The sequence below is a fragment of the Magallana gigas genome, chromosome 3 (assembly GCF_963853765.1).
Source record: "Magallana gigas chromosome 3, xbMagGiga1.1, whole genome shotgun sequence".
NCBI classification, from domain to species: domain Eukaryota; kingdom Metazoa; phylum Mollusca; class Bivalvia; order Ostreida; family Ostreidae; genus Magallana; species Magallana gigas.
In genome coordinates, this window is record NC_088855.1 from 43,091,061 (window position 1) to 43,111,555 (window position 20,495).

Consider the following 20,495-nt stretch of genomic DNA (forward strand, 5'->3'; position numbering starts at 1 on the left):
CGATTCCTTTCCACTTTACCTACCTCAGAAGTTCAAGGAAGGCGAGTAGCCAATCAGAAAAGCCATCGCATAGCTCCACGTGCTTGCAAGCAATATAAGCAGAGCTGTCATGATAACCTTGCTATTTTACGGATATTTTAATGACAGAGTGTGTTTTATGTGTGCCGTTTTTAGTATTTACGTTGATCTATAAATTTAAATTTTTTTTCCGCAAATTGTTAATGCAACTTTAAAATTGTAAAACAAACAAGCTTTGTAGACATGCAGATGCACATTTGGGATTAACATTGCTAAGAATCGAGTAAGTGCTCTTTACAACGGGATGCTAAATGCAAATTGGTACTGAAGAGCAGTAATACATCCGAAAATCGATTCTAATGAACGGATTAAGTTTTTCCGACATTGACAGACACAAGAAAGTCCCCAGCCCCGCCATGGCGGAGATTGCAATGAGGACCCTGCACGTGTCACCACGACCGCGCGTGCGATCTACCTCCATGAAAAAGCCCAAAATTAGGCTGTCAGAGGACTTTGACCTGGGAGACATTCGCCCACGAACAAGCAGTTTGCCAACTAGAAACTCTGTCAGGAAGCCTAATCTTCTGGAAATTAGATCGGCTGGAATTTTGTATGAGGACAGCGAGCATGACTTATACAGAGTGAGGACTTTTGAAAAAACAGCCAAAGGTTTGGTAAACCGAGGGGACTCTTTCATCTCGAGGAGCACAAACAGTGTTGTATCCTCCGGAAGTGAATTTGGTGCTTTATCGAGAACATCGAGCTCAACATCCCAGGCCAGTTTCACGGAACATACCAAATCCTATCGCATACTTATGATGGGAGCGCAAGGGGTCGGGAAAACTGCCTTAACGCAACAGTTCATGACTTCGGAATATCTTGGGGGTTTCGATACAAGCGTTGGTAAGTCTCTTATTTAATTCGGAAAACACCGTTAGATATTTCAAATGATTTGCTACTATATCGTCTATAAAACTTAAGCTTTGATTTTTTTTTATTTATACAATTACCTTTATGATGACAAAGTTAAAAACGTCTCAATTTTAAAACAAACACAGTAAATGCTATAGTTAAAACTAGAATTTTTGAGGAGACATTGATGAACATGTTTTTTATTTCATTGCTGTGTAAAAGTAATAGATTTTATTTGTTTCATGTGGCAAATCTTGTGAAAAATGATTAGCGAATGAAGCACAAACTTCTTCCTACCTGCAGGTCTGTAGCTCCCGGTCTGAATAGAATCGGATGGACGACCTGGGGGCTACAGTTCCGTACCTGTTAAAAATTACCGCGCACAGAAAATTGCGCTAGTTTTGGATTGATTACTTGTCTAGTAATCTTATCCCCGAACACATTCTGTACAAACATTTTATTTCAAAAAATTCCTCTGACATTCTACTACATATATCGTCACATCACTTGCCTCTGATTTTCTTTTTGACTACCAGCCCCGTAAAGTGAGTTTACATGTAAACATGGCGGCTCACGGTCTGCACGTGAATTTGATAAACTTTTCTTCATTTTCCGAGGTCGGGTAGCATGATTAAGATTGCAGCAATGTCTGAGGTAAGTAAAGTGACGATATTAGAAGTAAATTGGTACTAATTTTCCTCACAGAATTTGTGTAGCAGTTAAAATAACGTTAATCAGTCCAAAACCAGCGCAAATATGTGTGAGCCATAAATTGCAACTTTTAAACGTACGGAACTGTAGCTCCTAGGTCGTCCATCCGATTCTATTTAGACTGGAAGCTACAAATACGCAGCTTACTTCTTCCATAATGTAGCTTCAGTATGATAAGGTTATTTCAAATGTTTGCTTTTGTTTTGCAAATATGCCCATATGTTGCGAAAAATCTATGATGCAAACATTTATTCAGTAGATCAATATGAATCATGACCTAACGTTAACGATATTTTTATTTCTTCGAGTTGACTGTTTCTATAGTCCAAAATTAAAATATCATATTAAAACTAAAAACACCAGATCGCCAATTTGTTGCAGGTTACGCAACAAAATTAATGCTTTCTAACTCATCTTGGAACGATTGTCTGTAAATAATACAATTACCAAGACCGATACTCTTATCAAGCTTTCAATAACAACAAAGTCTATGTAAATACCATCTCAAGAAAACAATGGACGGATGGAATAACATTGAATGGAAATCAATCGAGAGCGTCAGTCATTCGCGATCGGAAACTGGCTGTTTGATATTAAGAAAATCCATTGACTGTCGATGTTGAATCTGCTCGCAGCATGTGCAAAACGAAACAGTGCTTGAGCCAATATCACTGGCTGTTGCACATTTTTATATAATACATGTATATACTTTCCCTGCATTATACATGTATATGATATTCATATATAGGATTAAAAAAACAAAACAAAATCAATGGCAAATAGAATACAAATGTATAATGTGAATGTAGGACTGGTGAAAAAAGGTTGCATCTGTGTATTCAACAACAGAAGAGCCCAGAAGTTGACAAAACAATACATGTTTTATTGCCCTTTTCATTACACTATATAGTAATATAACGTATATATAATACTAGACTTAATATAATATAGGGTGAATCGTATAAATATTTAGTTGATAGTCGTGAAAAAAAATAGACAGAAAATGTTGCGTCAATACAATCCGCTTACTGATGCATCTTTCTTTAATGCCTCTATGCAAATACAAAAGACACAGGATTCATTTTATAAAGGAATTTATCGGAGCACATAACATAAAAGAAAGACCCTTTAGTGTTGAAAATATAGTTTAATGGTAATTTTGCAACCTTTTTATAGCTGAAAAATGCATTGAAATCGTTTCAATTAATAGTATATGGCAGTTGCTGCTTTCTTGGCACGTTACTTTCTTTTAATGAAGAGAAATTCAGAAAACAATCAAAGGGAGAGAAATGTAAATTAACCCAAAAACAATGAATTTTGAGGAGATATTGCATAACATGTTAAAGTCTCGCATGGGGAAACCTAAAGAAGATGTTCTATAAAGTCTTGACTTCCGTAGGGGTAATTAGATTTATGCTCACTCGATCCGGGGACCGTAAACATTGTGGCAGAAAATTTATGAGGGTAGCAGCATGTAGCTTAGCATTATCGTAAATAAGATTATAAATATTAAAAAAGAAACACGGAGTAAAAAAGGTTACAAAACATGTTGCTGAGGTGATTAATGGTTAAATCATCAGGCGGTGTGATCTAAGGGGTTTAATCACTGAATTTTTTTTCATAGCAGAAGCTAGGCATGCAAAGGGGAAGAAAGGGGAATTAGTTCATTCATACAACCACTCGCACTGTCTGGTTTATTTTTGCACCTAAGCTGTTTTCTTTATAGATTACAAGTGTGCAGACAATTGTTAACTTAGGCACCATATATTCAAATGAATAAAAGTGTAATTTATTTTTGTCACTCTTTCGGTAAATGACTTCTTGTGATACTTGAAGTGAAGCTGTCAATTGTTTTCTTCGAGCGAATTTTTACATCAAACCACTTGTTAAAAGTGCTGCTATTTTAAATTCTGAGGGACAACATCTTTTTTTAGTTTCTTTGAAAATCTACAGATGCTTCTAAGTGTGTTATTTTCATTTTTCTATATTTTGAAGTATTGATTGTAAATAAAAAGTTCATACAGACAGACAAATTATTAGGGTGATGAAAATTTCTCTATGAAAACAATCCAAGACGTTTACTTGTGCTGAATCTGTCATTGGAGAAATATTCCAATGTTTTCAAAAAGGAAAATGTTTCTCATGATATCTAATTTTTAGTAATACGTACATTACACTGCCCTGATCATCCTATTTTAGGATGTAGATACATGAAAATTTAATAAAGTTTACAGCATAAATGTGACAATGCAAATGAAATTGTACATCGTTTAAAAACACTGGGATTTGTTTTTCTAGTGTAATGGTGTTGCTATTTTAAAGTACGCTTTTACTTGACCTCAGCAGCAAGCTAAAACGTCATGGTAAACGAAGCTTACACAAGGAATACTACAGAGACTTGCACGTACGGTGATGCTGCAGAGAATCCGTGTTATTTACGAGGGGTTAATTGTGTATGTAAAGAGAGCCTAGATCAAATGGCCCAATCCCCCGTGGCAAAGACATGCAAAACCTCCTGTCAAATCAAGCTCCTTCGACAGCGCAGTATTATTGCATTATGAACAGCTACACAAGAATATGATATCTTTAACAAAATATTGACGCCCTAATCAATAGCTCGTATGAGGCGATCAATTTTCCTGCGCATTAAGCATGTGGAAACTGCACTTTTTTTTTTTATTATTCACTGAAAATATTTGATTTTTTTGCACAATCTGTGATTTACAAACAAAAAAATAACTAATCCCTAAGCAAACAATTATACATTAAAACACAAATACATTATATTCATTTTTCAACTGCATGCAACCGATAAATACTGTATACATGGTTGTTATTGCCTGTGGTTTTCCCGCCCCTCTACTCTTGTAAACGGTTACGCCTCGTTTTGAATTCGCTCACATACTGACTCCGTGTTAAAAGAGAATAGTTTTAGACATTGCAATTCGCCAAGTCTTAATTAAATCTGACCGCTGATAACGGATGCTAAAGGAGGAGTCAAAATAAATTGGGAGTGGATAGTTTCCTTGTATACAGTACATGTACTTGTAATTACTACAGGTTTAACTAGAATATTTTTAGTGCATAAACAAAAAATGTATGATATGTGGTCTGGAGATCTATATAATTACGTGTTTTAAGGTTCCCTCATACAAAGATAAATTAATTAAAGGAGATAAACTTCTATACAATGTACATATACATGTATGTAAAAATGTACGTTTTCCCAGATTCTTCATTTTTTATACAACTTTTTTCATTGTTTTTGCACAAGCAGTTTTGCGTCACGGCGATGACTCGTTCACTTGCAATTACTTAAGGTTTTAACATTGGTAAATGAAAATATGTGTCTATACAATCAAAATACAATCGCCCGAGTCCTAATTAAAGAAAACTCCGAAGTTCCATATAGAATAGATCGATAGACTTGGGAAACTATACAGGAAATAGATATATTACATTGAGTTCGCTATGGAGGGTTTTTGCCTTGAGAAGAACCACACTGGAGAAGTGATATGATATCATTTAATATACGCTGTCACGCATGTAAATTGAGTGTGAATTGCCGGTTTCCTCTCGCAAATATACAATTAGAAGCAACAGTATCGATAACTTGCACAGACGGTGCACGTATTTTGTAACATATACATATGGATATCCATGGCTATTGACATTTAGGGCTTCAAATCGATGTGATTCTTTTGTTTTAAAATATGTTTATAGGATGAAATGTTATGTATGTTCAGATTTGTACAAGCCTATGGATGTTTATCACTCTAAAAGCCACGGTCTCGTCGACTTTTACAGTTTGTTTTAAAAACTATCTTCTGACCATTATATTAATTGTCATGTAAATGTTTATGAGCTGTACAGCTGTTGACTAATAAACAATACAATACATTATTCTAAATAATGGGCAGTACATAAATGTTTTGTGAGAAGTGAGAAAACAAACTGGAAATTCACACTGGTTGCGGTAAACATGTAAATTATTTAATGTATGATAATGAAGCACTGCATGATATGACGTAATTATTGGAATTCTCTGGTCGTCAATATCCAATAGATCAACATTGTTTTACATCTATGTATGTTTGCAATGCGAGAAAAGAAACAACAGCTGCTGTTAAACCAAATTTATTGCTAATAGGTTAGCATTAGCCATTTGGCTGCAAATATTAATATTCAAAATTTAAAAAAAAATCATTTTTCTTTGTATTTTTTATTTCTTCTTTTCTATCGAAAAGCCAAAGATACATGTATATATGAGAATTAACACGAGTGCACGTTAGTATTATTTTATGTCATAGAAGGCAATGTCAGTCTTTTTCTTTTTTTTTAAACTGTCACTGAAAAATAAAAACAATGATCAACACAATTGTTAAGATAACAATGATTCAAGTTTATTTTACATCTTTCATTATTAATCATATGATGCATATAGATATAGTGAAAATATGAACAAAACAAAACAAATTCTGACCTTATCCAATCGAGGAAAAGATTCGTTTCAAGGTCATTCCACAAATTTCATTTAAACCGACATCCACGTCTTTGTCTGTCAATTTTGTCTGGGATTTCTTCATTAAGTTCGATTTTATTGGTTCTATACTCAGTCTGCTCTTTCGAGGGTTTTTCAGTCTTTGATAACATATTCAAGTGGAAAAGAGAAGAACGAATAATTTTTTAATAAACAAGACTAGTGTCTATAATACACGACAAGCTGCAGTGCAGTTATTAGTTGCAATGGTTTCCTACGAAATCTTCAATACCCTACAATGAGTGATCGAGCCCCAGAAATAAAGACGCGGTGTACTATAATTACCAGTTATAAAAAATAGACGGAAAACCTCTAAATGGGTATAGTCCACTAATGCATTTTCCATAGGCGGTAATGTTAACGTCAGGGTTCATAGCTCCGGCCCTAATTTTTGTTTAGCAACGAGGGACCTCTTGAATGAAAGCTCATCAAATTGTCTCTTTCCTGTTAAAATTTCGTGGTGTGAAGTCAGATTCGTTTTCCGGCAAAATGCGTCTGTATTGAAGAACTCTGAAAATGAAAGTAAAAGTAGGGAATTTCACAAATTTGGAAAGGGTGTACATCAAACAATTTCAATTCTTTTCTTCAAATGATAATTCAATTTTGACACTTGCTTTTAAAATTGCAAATCCTCTTTTCTGACATGTTTCAAGCATTTTGATTTAAAATGTCCCAATAAAAGTATAATTATACACTCTGCAAATATAGGAACTATTTTGCTTAAAGGCACTACTTTGTTGTCCTACCGATTCTAAAAATAGTAAGAGGGATAAACCCAAAAGCCTACAAAATATGATAACGGTAATCTGAAGCCAATTCAGTCTCAATTCAATGTCTTATTTGTACAGGAACTAAACACTAAACAAGTATTCCTTTTACAGGGATGAAATGTATATAATATTGGAAGTCAGTTGTACTATAAATAGACATAATAAGATCTGTCGTTCTCCTCCGAATTAATATTCTTCCGCTTATTAACAAAATGTAACTCTATATAGAAGTTGGCGTCTTGAGAGGAAGCCTCGTAGCACTAAACTTTGCATGAAGCTGTCAGTACATTAACACAATGTGCGATGGATAATGTGTTCACAAAAAGTGACATTTGCCGGATGCCTCGTATGAAATCCACTGTGATCCCCAAAGCCCGTCACAAAATCTCTCTGACCAAAATTCAAATCTATGTATTGGCTTTCTTACATGTACCTTGCGAAAAAAAGAAAAGAAATCAAAGTGGATAGCAGATGTGTCTGTGGTATTCTAATTACTGTGAAAGGAAACGCATTGATTTATTCTGAACAAAGATTTCCTATCTATTTTATAATCATAGGATGAGGTTATTCATGTATTTCAGGACAGATCATTAGATAACCGTGTTTTTCTAAATTAAGCATTTATTTATTACATTATATTTCTTGGTTTAATAATACATAACAAAGATCCACGTTTTGTATTTTAATAACGAAGCTATTGAGTGGGACACGTGGGTTTGGATTCACGAAAGCGAATCATAAGCAAACATTAATTGATTATCTTGTAGTATTTGTCTTTCTTTTATAAAAGTCGGTGAATATTTAAATACTGAAATTTGATTGGTTTAGACGCAGTTCATAATCCGTTCTATTACCTTCAGCGTTAGCAACGCACTTAGCAACGGGTAACATTACAAGTTGTTACACGCGCGAAAATTATGCGCGTACGGTTCGCCGTAGAATTCACGTTATTCCTATGTAAAAGCAGTTAAGTTTTCTTTAAAATTAAGACATTCAGTATAACAAAATAAATAGTGCCTGTTTGGGAGGATAACAGTTAAAATTGACACCCCTCGAAAACCATTGTCAACCTCCGCTTCGCGTCGGTTGACAATGGTTTTCTCGGGGTGTCAATTTCAACTGTTACCCTCCCAAACAGGCACTATTTATATACTGTTATATTATTCATCCTTTTATAAAGATTAGAGACATTTTCAATAGGGAACCATATAAATGTGCGTCATTTTCTCGTGTTTTTAAATCAAATTAAAAAAAAAACTTGTGAGAACCTACGCCGATCTCATATTCAGGAAGAATATATCTGATTGAGGCGCATTAAACAATTGAGCTGCGCTGTCTGCAGGCTCTTAAGGGTGTGTAATGTAGAGGGTACTTAAAGAATTTCAACAAAATGTTTCTTAAAAAAGCCAAAAGTATAATATAACATTGAGGTGCCTCTTTCTTTTGAACTTTTAGAGACTATAATTGTGGGTTTTAAAAACAATGATCGGTTTTGGTCCATCGCCATTATACTGTTATATCATAGCTACCTGGAAAAATGAACCATTAGCTCTATTGTTTCTGAAAATAAAGAGTTATATTTCATGAAATGTGAAAACACAGTTTACATGCATGGTATTTGGCGAAATTGTGGAAGAGACAACGAATCAATAATACAGAAGCTCATTGAAAACGTCTGTCACAGTAAAGCGTTCGAAGAATACAACAGAGTGAATTCGAATTATTTAGTAATAAAAAAATCAAGGCTACAAACAATTCGCTAATATAATGGAATCTTATTCTTCTGCGTTGTGCTTGCGAGTGAAATTACAATATCACATTTCTTACAACCAATGAATTATTCAATGAATATTTTTACAGCATTTGACTCTATATTTTGGTTTTCCAATATAAAATGATATTTTTTTTTTATCAGATCAGCCATCCAGAAAATCAATTGCAAAGAGTGACGACAAAAAAAGCATTTTGAATTGTTTATGTGCTACAAGAAATTGAAATCTTAGAAAACAAAGCCAAATTATCACAAAATTAGAGGCTGTTGCTTACAATGTCTAACATAATCAAACAAACTAGAAATTCATATCTACTCACACGAACTTTATGATATTGTTTTATTCAATGGCTGACCTAAGGAAGTCAACAATTGACCATTTTGACGGTTTGTTTGACGAAATAGATGAGAAATGCATCAGCTAGAAAACATTCACTGATATGGAAGCAAGCTAGTATTCAGAATTTGCAAGTTTGTGTGACCAATGATCTTTCAAGAAGCGGTGTCCTATGATTAATATAGAACAGTACTAAATGGGCCCCTAGATTAAATTTTTGACCTTCCTGCTAAGGATTCGGCCTACCCGGGTCTCTTGCAGACACATGTGTTTTTAGCCGGGCTCTGCTGAAAGTAGAGTCCTGGCTGTAGGCAGGCAAATCGCCAATGTTACTATAAATAGCACAACTTCAAAAGTAAACAAAAAAAACCCAAACAGCGTCAAAGCAAAAGCTTCCGCTATACCAAATAGTTACACAAAGATTTTGTCCAAAGTGTTGGCATTTTTTTCTTTTTTTAATTTCGAGAGAATTGTTTATCTTTTTTAGTTTTCTTATTAACAAGATTATGCATTTTGGACAAATACAATGCGCATGAATTTCCATGAACTACTTTGCTGCGCGTTGAAGAAATGGGGGTTGAATATATAACGCTTGTTGCAAAGTTCAAGGCAGCAACTGCTGAACTTTTTTATACTAGACAGACATATTTTTTGTTGTTGATAGCCGCTTACAAAATTTGGTCGCTCTCTGACGCTTTGCCGACATTAAAAGCATTTGTGTGTGTGTGTGTGTGTGTGTGTGTGTGTGTGTGAGAGAGAGAGAGAGAGAGAGAGAGAGAGAGAGAGAGAGAGAGAGAGAGAGAGAAAGATTTTCAGTCTTTACTACGCAATATGCATATGATAAAGACACACCAAAAGAGCCTGGCTTTCAGTACTTCAGTACTTTGATTATACAATGTAAGCATCATTATCTGCTTTTAATAATGACAAGTGTTAAACTGAAACCAGCTTTCAGTGACAGTCAGCAGTAATACAATTGATTTGCTCTAACGTATATGTTTACTAATTATAATTTCAATAACCTCTTGATAATTACATGTACACTGTAATCTTATACAGTATTTAAATCTAATTAAAAGCTAGCGAAGATAAAACTAAATGGTTAATTAGAAACTTCTCTTTTTTCATCAATGGCGTTTATAAATCAAATGGTCAATATTGTTCTTGGATTCAAAAGGATGTAAAGGTAAAATTAGAGTTCCGCCTTCTCAAGAGGAATAAGATTACTATTTCTTGAATAGCAAGCTTAAATCATAGCAAACCGTTGATTTGTACGAGTTGATCGTGGACTCAGGTTACTCAGTCTTTATTGTAGGTTGTACTCTGTGTATAGATTTTGCAATAAGACAATTTGCGTAGGCAAAAAAAAAAATACGTTAGCCTGAATAGAAAAAGAATGGGGTAACATTCGTTTTTGCTTTTTGTTGTTTGCCAAATAAATTATATGTACTCAATAAACCTCTGTTCTCGCTACAATAAAGTAGCCTCATTTATAAAATTTTGCATAATATTATATATATATATATATATATATATATATATATATATATATATATATATATATATATATATATATATAAAATACACACCCATGTAATTTTTAATCGGGTTTTCGAACGGAATAATCCGGTACGTTATTAAAATGGCGAAAATGGCGGGCGGGCGGCTGGCAAAAGGGTACACTCATTGTACGGATAACTCCTCCTACAGTTCTCAAGATAGGAAGTTGTTCTTTTGCAGATCAATTGTACATATATTAGAGATATGCATATTGGTAGGATTTTGATTTCCGATAATTTATGAAAAAATTACCAGCTTTTGAACTTAGTCATTTTTTTGGCAAAATATTGCATATAGGATACCCTCATTGTACGGATAACTCCTCTTACAGTTCTCAAGATACGAAGTTGTTATTTTGCAGATCAATTGTACATATGTCATATAGCATATTGCTAGGATTTTGATTTCCGATAATTTATGAAAAAAATACCAGCTTTTGAACTTAGTCATTTTTTGGCAAAATATTGCATATAGGGTACCCTCATTGTACGGATAACTCCTCCTACAGTTTTCAACATAGGAAGTTGTTCTTTTGCAGATTAATTGTACATATATCAGAGGTGTGCATATTGGTAGGATTTTGATTTCCGATAATTTATGAAAATAACCCAGCTTTTGAACTTAGTCATTTTTTGGCAAAATATTGCATATAGGGTACCCTCATTGTACGGATAACTCCTCCTACAGTTTTCAAGATAAGAAGTTGTTCTTTTGCAAATCAATTGTACTTATATTAGAGGTGTGCATGTTGCAAGGATTTTGATTTCCGATAATTTATGAAAAAATACCAGCTTTTGAACTTAGTCATTTTTTGGCAAAATATTGTATATAAGGTTCTCCATTTCACTGCATACGGGTTGACATGGATTATGGATACAGTTCACATAAATGGAAACCCGGTTTGCTGTCACACTGACAGCTTTTCATTTATTTATTACTATATTAGTATTTTTATTTGGTACACTACGTCGTATTTCTTGGAGAATGTCTTGCATTTAAATGCTAATCTAAATATTCTTCATATGTTATCTTTTTTCAAATATTTCCATAAATGCTTTTCAAAAATAAAATACGTGAAGCCTCAATATTTTTTTAACATTTAAGTTTTAAATTCCTTGAATCTGGCTCTTCCAACTTTAAAGTTGGAAATTCCAACGTTAGCATTTGCGAGAATAAAGTAGAAAAATCCAAGATTAATGTTGGAATTTCGAAGATTAATGTTTAAATTCCATCTTTATAGTTGGTATTTTGAAAGAAAAAAAATTACAATATGGCTTTTATTCGCTTCCGTAAATTATACGAGCATAACAGTATTTCCATCGTTTTTAGCGATATTTTAAAGGACCATCTTTTTCACATCGTGCAAAAAAGTTTTTACGGTGTTTTAAAGACTGTTCCTTTAAAGAAAGATAGCTTTACACCAGACTAGTGTTGTGATTTGAATTCTCGCCGCAAGGTGTCGTTACGTATACATTACCAATTTTCGGACTAAAAAACACAAACTTGCTTTATACAAATACTAATGGCCTTTGTTCAAGAATTTGATTTGTTGTGTCACATTTGTGATGTAACTTGCTTGTACCGGTGTTCCTGCGCTTTGGCTGCAGGATGTCAACTAGATGATTTGCATCCTGAAGCTCTGAACCAGTTTAATTATCCAAAGAATGCTTCAGCGATCAATGTCCTTTAACACTGATGTCACAGTATATCTAGCGAGAAACGAAAAAGTCGCGTAAGCACACTGACGACTTCTTCTCATGCAAAATACCGCACATTCTGTAAAAAAGAAAAATTCAAGGGCCTTAGCATGTTACTATCTGAAGAATGGCACAACAATACTGTTAATCGATAAGCAAAAATCGGAAAGTAATTTCCCTTAAATCTGAGAAGACTGCTTTAAGTAGCCTCTAAATTTCGGATTTTATGTTGGAGTTCTCTCCAAAAGGAGTATTGAATTCGACTAACTACATTACGTTCCTTAATAATTGCTGTTAGTCGTTCTACTATCCGCTGTGTGACGTCACAGGCATGACGAACTGCTGATTGTTTTATACGCATCAGCAAATAGCCTGATGCAACATCTGTCTGGAAGACCATTAAAGATTCCATCTCAATGAATTATTTAAAACAATTGAATTCGTATCAAATTGTTAAAATTTGTTTTGTGTGCATTGTTAGCACTATACATCAAAATCAATTTAACAAAACTTCAATGACTATGAAAAAAGGAAACAGAATATTAATATTTTCTTGCTTTCCTGTTTGTAAAATAAAGAATTAATCATGTTTACTTTTAATATATAATGCCGCATACCATTGCTTGTTTAGGATATGTAAATAAATTTATCCAAGGACCAATCCATAGTATCAATGTTTCCCTGATTTTGCCCGGTCGATCATTTTCAGTTCTAAATTAGTAAGCGCTTATCGTCGCACCCCAACTTCAATGGAAAAGTGCAACGACTCAAATCATTAAACCATCCACTTTTGAACTGTTTATATACTTGTTATCTCATTCAAATACTGTTTTATCATGCATGGGCATTCGCGCAATCAAATTGCACAATGTCAGGAACTTTCAAGAATTTGACATGTTGCTTTTATGTGCACTCGCGCTAACCATTGCACAAAATTTAATGTTCATCTGTCACCAAGTGCATACGTGCATACCCTTTGTACAAGACTAATCATATATTTAATATATTGTTTTGCATGTCTGTGTGTTCGTGCTTACCCACTGTTCAATAAGCCTATGATATTGTCAGTTTGTTTGATTTGCTATGAGGCAGCCCATTGGTACATCAAGACACTGCGGCCAGCAACGCAAAACCAGAATAAACCATCTGTAATTTACAGTCTTCTTTTTCATTTATTTATTAGGTATCTTGGATTAAGTGTGATAATATGGTAAAAAGGTACCTTTGCATAGCAACACCTCGATTCTGACAAAGTTTTAAATCACTTTCAACTATAATTCTGCCAATAACCTTTTCCTTGGTGGTATAGAAAGTGTTTTTTCCCTGTTTAATAATATTACTGGTATTTGTTTTTGTCGTAAAGCAACATACGGCAGACGTATTGTTTGTTTAACGCCAAATGTGGATTTAAATCATTAATGGTAAAATGTTTTCTTGGTTTTATGGCCTGTACACGACTCATAATTTCAGTGAATTGCTTCGAAACGAAATATTTTTGATTTAAATATTTGAATGGAACAATATTTACGTAAGACAAGACTTAGTATAACTCACAAATATTTCAATAAAGTGAGGGTTCTGAATGAAATATTATTTTTTTCGTAATATTTTTGATGACGCTAGGAACCAGACTTCAGAAACGAGTCAGAAAATGGTCTACAATTGCACAATTATTTTAATAAAACAGTTCTGTTCATAAAAAGCTAGTTTATTCAACACTCTCAAATCTCTTCTTTCATAACCAATTACCCAACGAAATGCAATTTTCAGTTTGCAAAGTTAAGAGGAAAGTTGGCGTCACACATGTTAAGAAGAGAATATCAGAATAGTGCAAGTAGATTGTATAGAGCAGAAAGTCTTTAATTTAATCTGGACTAAAGAAAATCTTAAAAGTTTATAAATTTAAGAAATTTTCAAATTTCTTTTACAACAGTCATCGTTTCTTTTCATATTTTTATAACGTTAAGATAGCAAATGATAGATGATTTATTAAATGATATTTCTATAACAGAACTTTGCAGTAGTTATTTAACGATAAAATAGTTTCTTATGTGATTCATGCGGGATATAAAAGTGGCAATATTTCCGTTTTTATTTATATCTCTCTTTTAACAAATTGATAAGTTGATTGTAAAAATTAAATTAAATTAACTAAATCACTGTTAATGTATATCAGTACGTTAGCTAAAAGAAATAGACAAATCGTCTGCTATTGGAATTTGAGTCTGATATCATCATAAAAGCCATGATTCTTTCGTGCAGTCCGTGATTTTTTTTAGGCCAATGTAGGTTTCAACCAATCGCTAAACGGTACGTGGAGATCTCGGTCTTGTCAATCTCCTGTCAGTTTCAGTCGCTGTAGCTTTTGACCAATCGATAAACGGCGCGTGTACATTTCAGTCCTGTCAGTTCCAGAGCAATGACTTAACAATAAGTTTCCGTAAAAAATAGAGGGAATTATACACGGTAGATGAATATATTGCAATAAATGTTATAGACACTAAGTGAACTACAAATTTTCTCATTATTGCTGATTAGATTTGTAAAGAGCTAATCAGTTTTACAATAGAAAAAGTGCAGTACATTGGAACAATGGTAACACGTAATGTTTCCGAATTTGTTCTATGATGTAAGCATCTCCAGTAGCTAAGGGCGTTATGTACTTCGTGAACCACATTCCTCCAAATTGGAAGATATCAGGCGACAGTTAAATCTATGATTAATTAAGTTTGACATTGATCGATTTTTGTCCTATAATTAAGAGTGGAGGTTGAGAATTCCATGTAATATGAATTCTATCAAAAACTTCATGTTATGTCAACTGTTTCCCTTTTGAAATTCAATATTGACAAGAAAGGCAAAATTTTACAACTGCCGGAAATTTAACTGTCAAACTAACAACCGCCCAAGCTTCTAAAGAGATTATAATACATAACTGTAAAAGAATTGGTAATCTTCTACTAATGTTGACTTAATGTCGTTATTTATTGTGAAGTTTTAATGCAGTTATAGATTTTGTTGAATTGCATTCATTTTGCAACCCATCAAACAGTTTCTCACCTAACTAAACCCACAAGTCAGGAACTCACGACTTTGTGATGTTGGTTAATGGGTTCTCTTTACGAGATTACAGTACATGTGATTATGCTGAAACAGTGCACTTAAAATCACTTCTGTGTAACGTTGAAGGTTAATCTTTATTGATAGCTTATTTTGCGCTTATGTTAATAAATCAAAATAAACCAAGCTTGTGGTATTTCTTGTTTGTTTTCTAATGCCCATAATATTAATAGGTGCATTGTTTCTTTTTTTTTTTGCTGATGAAGATTTCTTTTCACCTTTGAATCTCACCTTCTCTAAACAGGTAATTTTACACCACCCAAGGTCACTTGTCACTGTACATACCAATATAGTAAGCTTACATAATGGGACAAGTATACGTGAGAGGAATATCTGTCGTGTTTATCATTAATATGTGTGATTGGTCCTGAAATATAAATAAGGGATGATTAATTAAACAAGTTTGTGCACAACCCAGCAAGGAAAGTAATATTGATGATTTCGTCATTTTCTTTTTTCAGACGGAGAGGAGGAGAAAACTGTATCAGTATTACTTAACGGCGAGGAATCTTCGATGTCCTTTATAGATCCTGACGCAGATACTGTAAGAATTAACCTACACAATTCAGAACAATATCACCAATGATCTGTAAACTCATGTTTTTTTTTTAGTTTAGATATTCTTTACCAATTATACCTACCTGACTTATGACGTCATCAAGGTATTTTTTTTCCGGAAAGGTGCCTGTATTTAAAGTTATTACGATTTGCAAAAATACTTTAACATTGGTCAATTATTCTTAAGAGGTCCACACGGATAGAAAAAAGTATCGGGAATTACAGATAATGTATTGGTCACCTTCATAGCACATGTTTGCCACCTTTACTTTTAAATAGACTAACATTACTGTGATGTGATTAAAATACATCCTAAATACTACATTAACGTTTGAGGTCTACTAAGGTCTACTAAGGCTGAAGTTTGTCCTTTGTGGTCAACCAATATCAATCGATTTTGAAATAGTTCACACACAAAGAGGCATTGTCAAAGAATATTAACATGACTGGTGTATATATAAGCGATGAACTGAAAAAAGATATCATAATTTTAAAACAGATTTTTAACAAAATGTAATACCTTATTTCTTAAACTTTATTTATCTTTACAGTCGGTGAATCAGCCTTCGTCATTGATTAAACTGTTTTGATAAGGTTTCCTTTATAAAATAATTGGATAAATTTTGTTTTTTGGAAATCAGGAGAAGATATTTAGTTGATGAAATATTGTTGTGTATAGACAGTAATTAACATTTTAAAAAGGACGAAGTTTCCAAGTAATGACTAGAAATTCAATTTTTCAATTAGATTTTTTAATATAGGGGCCTAAGTATAATATAATAATGTCAAAACATTTTGATTTTCATAATTTTTTTTTTTCACAGGTAACACCAAGGTGCGCCCCGAACTGTTCCTGTATCGATGCTTACGTTGTTGTGTACTGTATCGATGATCGATCATCGTTTGATCGGGCCGTCGATATTCTGTACAATCTACGTAAAGAAGAACACAACGACTCGGCCATCATACTGGTAGCCAACAAATGCGAACTGGCCAGATCCCGTCTCGTATCAACGGAAGGTACGCCTTCTTACCAGACTTCTCTAAGTCTTCTCAATTGTTTAAACTATCGAGCTTTTGAAGAAACGTTTCGCAAATGTGATACCTAAAACCGACAACGGAACGGGATTGTTTCTTGTTTTTTTTTCAAGCCACATTGCGCAAGTTTGATCTCATAAGTAATACATAAAGTAGCGTATCAACTGTTGGAAAGTTACTACATGTAGTAGTATTTTTTGTGGGCTTTTCAAGTAAAAAGTAGACGTGGAGGTGTTTGATTTCAGCAGTAAAGTTAACAATTTTTAAACACTCGAAACTCGATATGCAATTGAGAGAGAGAGAGAGAGAGAGAGAGAGAGAGAGAGAGAGAGAGAGAGAGAGAGAGAACAAGTAAGATGTAATACACATAGATGTGGTAGGCGGATGTTAATAATTTTTGTAAAGAAAACTTATTTATAAAAATCTGTGTTTATTTTGATACTTAAACCCTCTCTCTGTTGGAGGAGAAGCTAATTGCCATCGATCCTTACAACTCGAGTTATAAGAAAATTAATTCTAGACCATCCATATACTATATAAAAACAACTTGTTTACGACTAAATCTGTTTTCAACCTACTTACAAAAACAGTGACTATAATTGCATGAAAAACTAAAGCTCATATCCTTTGGACACAGGAAGGTGGGAAGTATTTAGATACACCGTAATTCTTAAAAAATAAAAGGTGTTGTGCTTTATTATTGAAATTGGTTTATTTTAAGTTGAGTTAATCACTGGTGGGTTTTGTATAATTTTGTCAGGATAATGCTTGCAAATTGCGTATGTTTTTCCCCGAAGGACAAAGAACATCTATGTCAAGCCCTTTTCATTTTTTATCTGCCTGGGATGTCATTATCCATTTGATAATAAACCTACGCGTGGCATAGTCAATGGTTATCTGAGTATTTTTCTTCTTCAAAATAAATACAACCACCGTTAAGGGCAAATACTGAAATGTCGCCAATGAAAAGTTCAGCAGAAGGACAGATAAACAGAGATAATACAGAGGAAGAAGCATTAAAGATTACCTAATATGACAATTTTTGTATGACTTCTCCTATGTGATTAAGAGATTAAATGTTTAAACCATTAATTTCCTCTGCATTTTTGATATTGTCAAATGCGAACTGTTTAACATGATCATAGCTACAGATGGGCAAGTCAAATATGGAATTTGACTGCTGTTCTAAAATTACTTTTGAACAGGATAATAGCAGGTCTTTTTTCATAATCGTTCTAGAATTTGCAACCTTTTGATTTTTGTTTTAGAAGCCCAAGCGGTAGCCAAGACTTATGACTGCAAATTTATTGAGACCTCAACCGTTTTGAACCACAACGTGGATGAACTACTAGCGGGCATCCTGAGCCAAATACGACTCAAAATCAAACAAAATGAGAAGTCTCATAGCAAACTGGAGCAGATACATGGATGTGTGACAAAAAGCAAACAAATTCTGAACAAAATATTCAGCAAAAAAGAGGGAGCTACAAAATCTTGTGAAAATTTGTATGTGTTATAAAAAAAAAAAAAGACCCAAAGAGATTTAAATTGTTACAGCGTAAAAAAGACAAAAAACGGATTACAATTTTATAATTTGTAAAGTTTTGGATGTTATTAAGTTGGAATGAATTTGCTCTTTATGTGAAAGAGTTGGCATCAGGCTGTACCCGAACCCTGGAAACACTGGAATCTTAAGCGTATTAATATAAATCATCGATTCAAGAGAGCATCGTGTCAGATACTTTATCCTTTTGAAGTCAACAGGCCTTGTGGATTTAATGACGTATTCAGCATTATTGTTTTTAGAAATCTGTGTTTTCAAGTTTTTGCTAAAAGTTGTCATAACAAAACAAGGTTAAAACATACTTGAACGTAAAACAGCTAACCTGAAAGCAGATCCATGTTAATATGCTTTGATTTTTTATTTCATGGATTTTTTTAATGACTTTGTTACTACTTTCTATGTTTTATGAGTTAAATATATCATACGTTCCATAAATGAGATTCGTGGAATCATGTATAAACAAAAACACAATCAAACAAAAACAATACTTAACAGAAAAATACTAAACAGTATATAAATGAAATGAAATGAAATCATCTCATCCGGAAGTTAAACACGCCATAGTTCGTTTTACATGAACTTTAGAAATTCTTTTGACTGATTGAAAGTATTGGGTACAAACAAGAAGACTTTGCATTCATAATTGTGGAAAAATATTGACCTTTTTGCTATCTTCAACTTGTACTTTTTACCAATTCATTCTCTTGCTCAAATTTTGGACGCCATTGAACCATATTGCTACATTTAAAAGAAAACCAAATTACTTACACTCTATATCTATCACTAAAATTGGGAATTGTGAATTAGCAAAAAAAAAATTTTGGAAATATGTTTGGAAATTACCTTAATATGAGACTTTACCGGAGTAACCTTAAGTTGTCGATGTTTTGTATCACACAAGCCTTGATTATCGGCCGTGTTATATATAAAGATTTATTTTTGTTTGTGATGTGTGCTGATTTTTTTTTTAAAGTTATTATAAATTGTCAATATGTAAATCGTGCCTTTCAAAGCATATGTACATGTAAGTGACTCTGGTTTTACAGAAAAATTGATGATTTTAAAGTATAACTGTATGGAAGAAGAATATCCAAATAAAATAAACATATGGTAAAACAATGGGTTTTTAACTTTTGTTTTGGTTTTTTTCTTCATAGAGTATATAGGTCATCATATATTTATCCTTGAAAATTAAAAACTTGAGATTGGGTCTCAGACAAAGGCAAGAGATTAAAACACAGTGCCTTTAATATCCTTCTGAATGTAATCAACGACACACGATATTTAATCTTGAAGAAATTAAAAGTTATAATTTTGTGTTCAATGATGCAGATTTTGGACATGTTGGATTGTGGTACTATGAAAAAATGACAATAACAAACTGTCAACCATCTCAAAAATCCATAAAACGAAATACAAATTCAAAGCAAAGCAACACGGACCTCTAAATAGATAGATGTAGAATATATTGATTACGTAACAAACTGCAGACTTTCTTTTGCAGACAATTTCACCAGTACGTCTAGTTTTTCAGAAATATTACCATGAGCATTTGAGATTTAATTTGTTAAAGGACATTTGTGGATAAATCAAATCCCTTGTGTTGCATGCTTAATTCGAAAAGCATGATTACTTAGAATCTTGGTTATGGAAACTGTCCCCTAAAATACATTTTTATTTTATTTACATGGGTTACTCTTTTATCTAAATACCAAATTGAATGGTTTCTTTTTTGAAAGGGTTATAGATATTAAAACGTTATCATAAACAAAAAGCAACTTGCTATCGGTGCAGACTACAACAAGAATGAATCTATATGGATGCCATTGATAGGTATGAAACATGTGTATCCCTTTCGTAAAGGTAAATCTGCTAAGATACTTTTACCACATACAAATC

At 33.3% G+C, this 20,495-nt stretch overlaps 2 protein-coding genes across 2 annotated transcripts in view; one reads left to right on the top strand and one right to left on the bottom strand.

Annotated features, from left to right (window-relative positions):
• The window catches only part of LOC105336028 (alanine--tRNA ligase, cytoplasmic), a 609,144-nt gene that overhangs the window by 139,498 nt on the left and 449,151 nt on the right, over window positions 1-20,495 (bottom strand). The gene's annotated exons all lie outside the window — the stretch shown is intronic.
• LOC105318210 (uncharacterized) lies at window positions 115-19,715 on the top strand. The gene is made up of 4 exons (XM_011415185.4): window positions 115-921; window positions 15,898-15,980; window positions 16,819-17,014; window positions 18,301-19,715. The coding sequence occupies exons 1-4, from the start codon at window positions 378-380 to the stop codon at window positions 18,549-18,551; spliced, it is 1,074 nt and encodes a 357-aa protein (XP_011413487.3). The 5' UTR covers window positions 115-377; the 3' UTR covers window positions 18,552-19,715.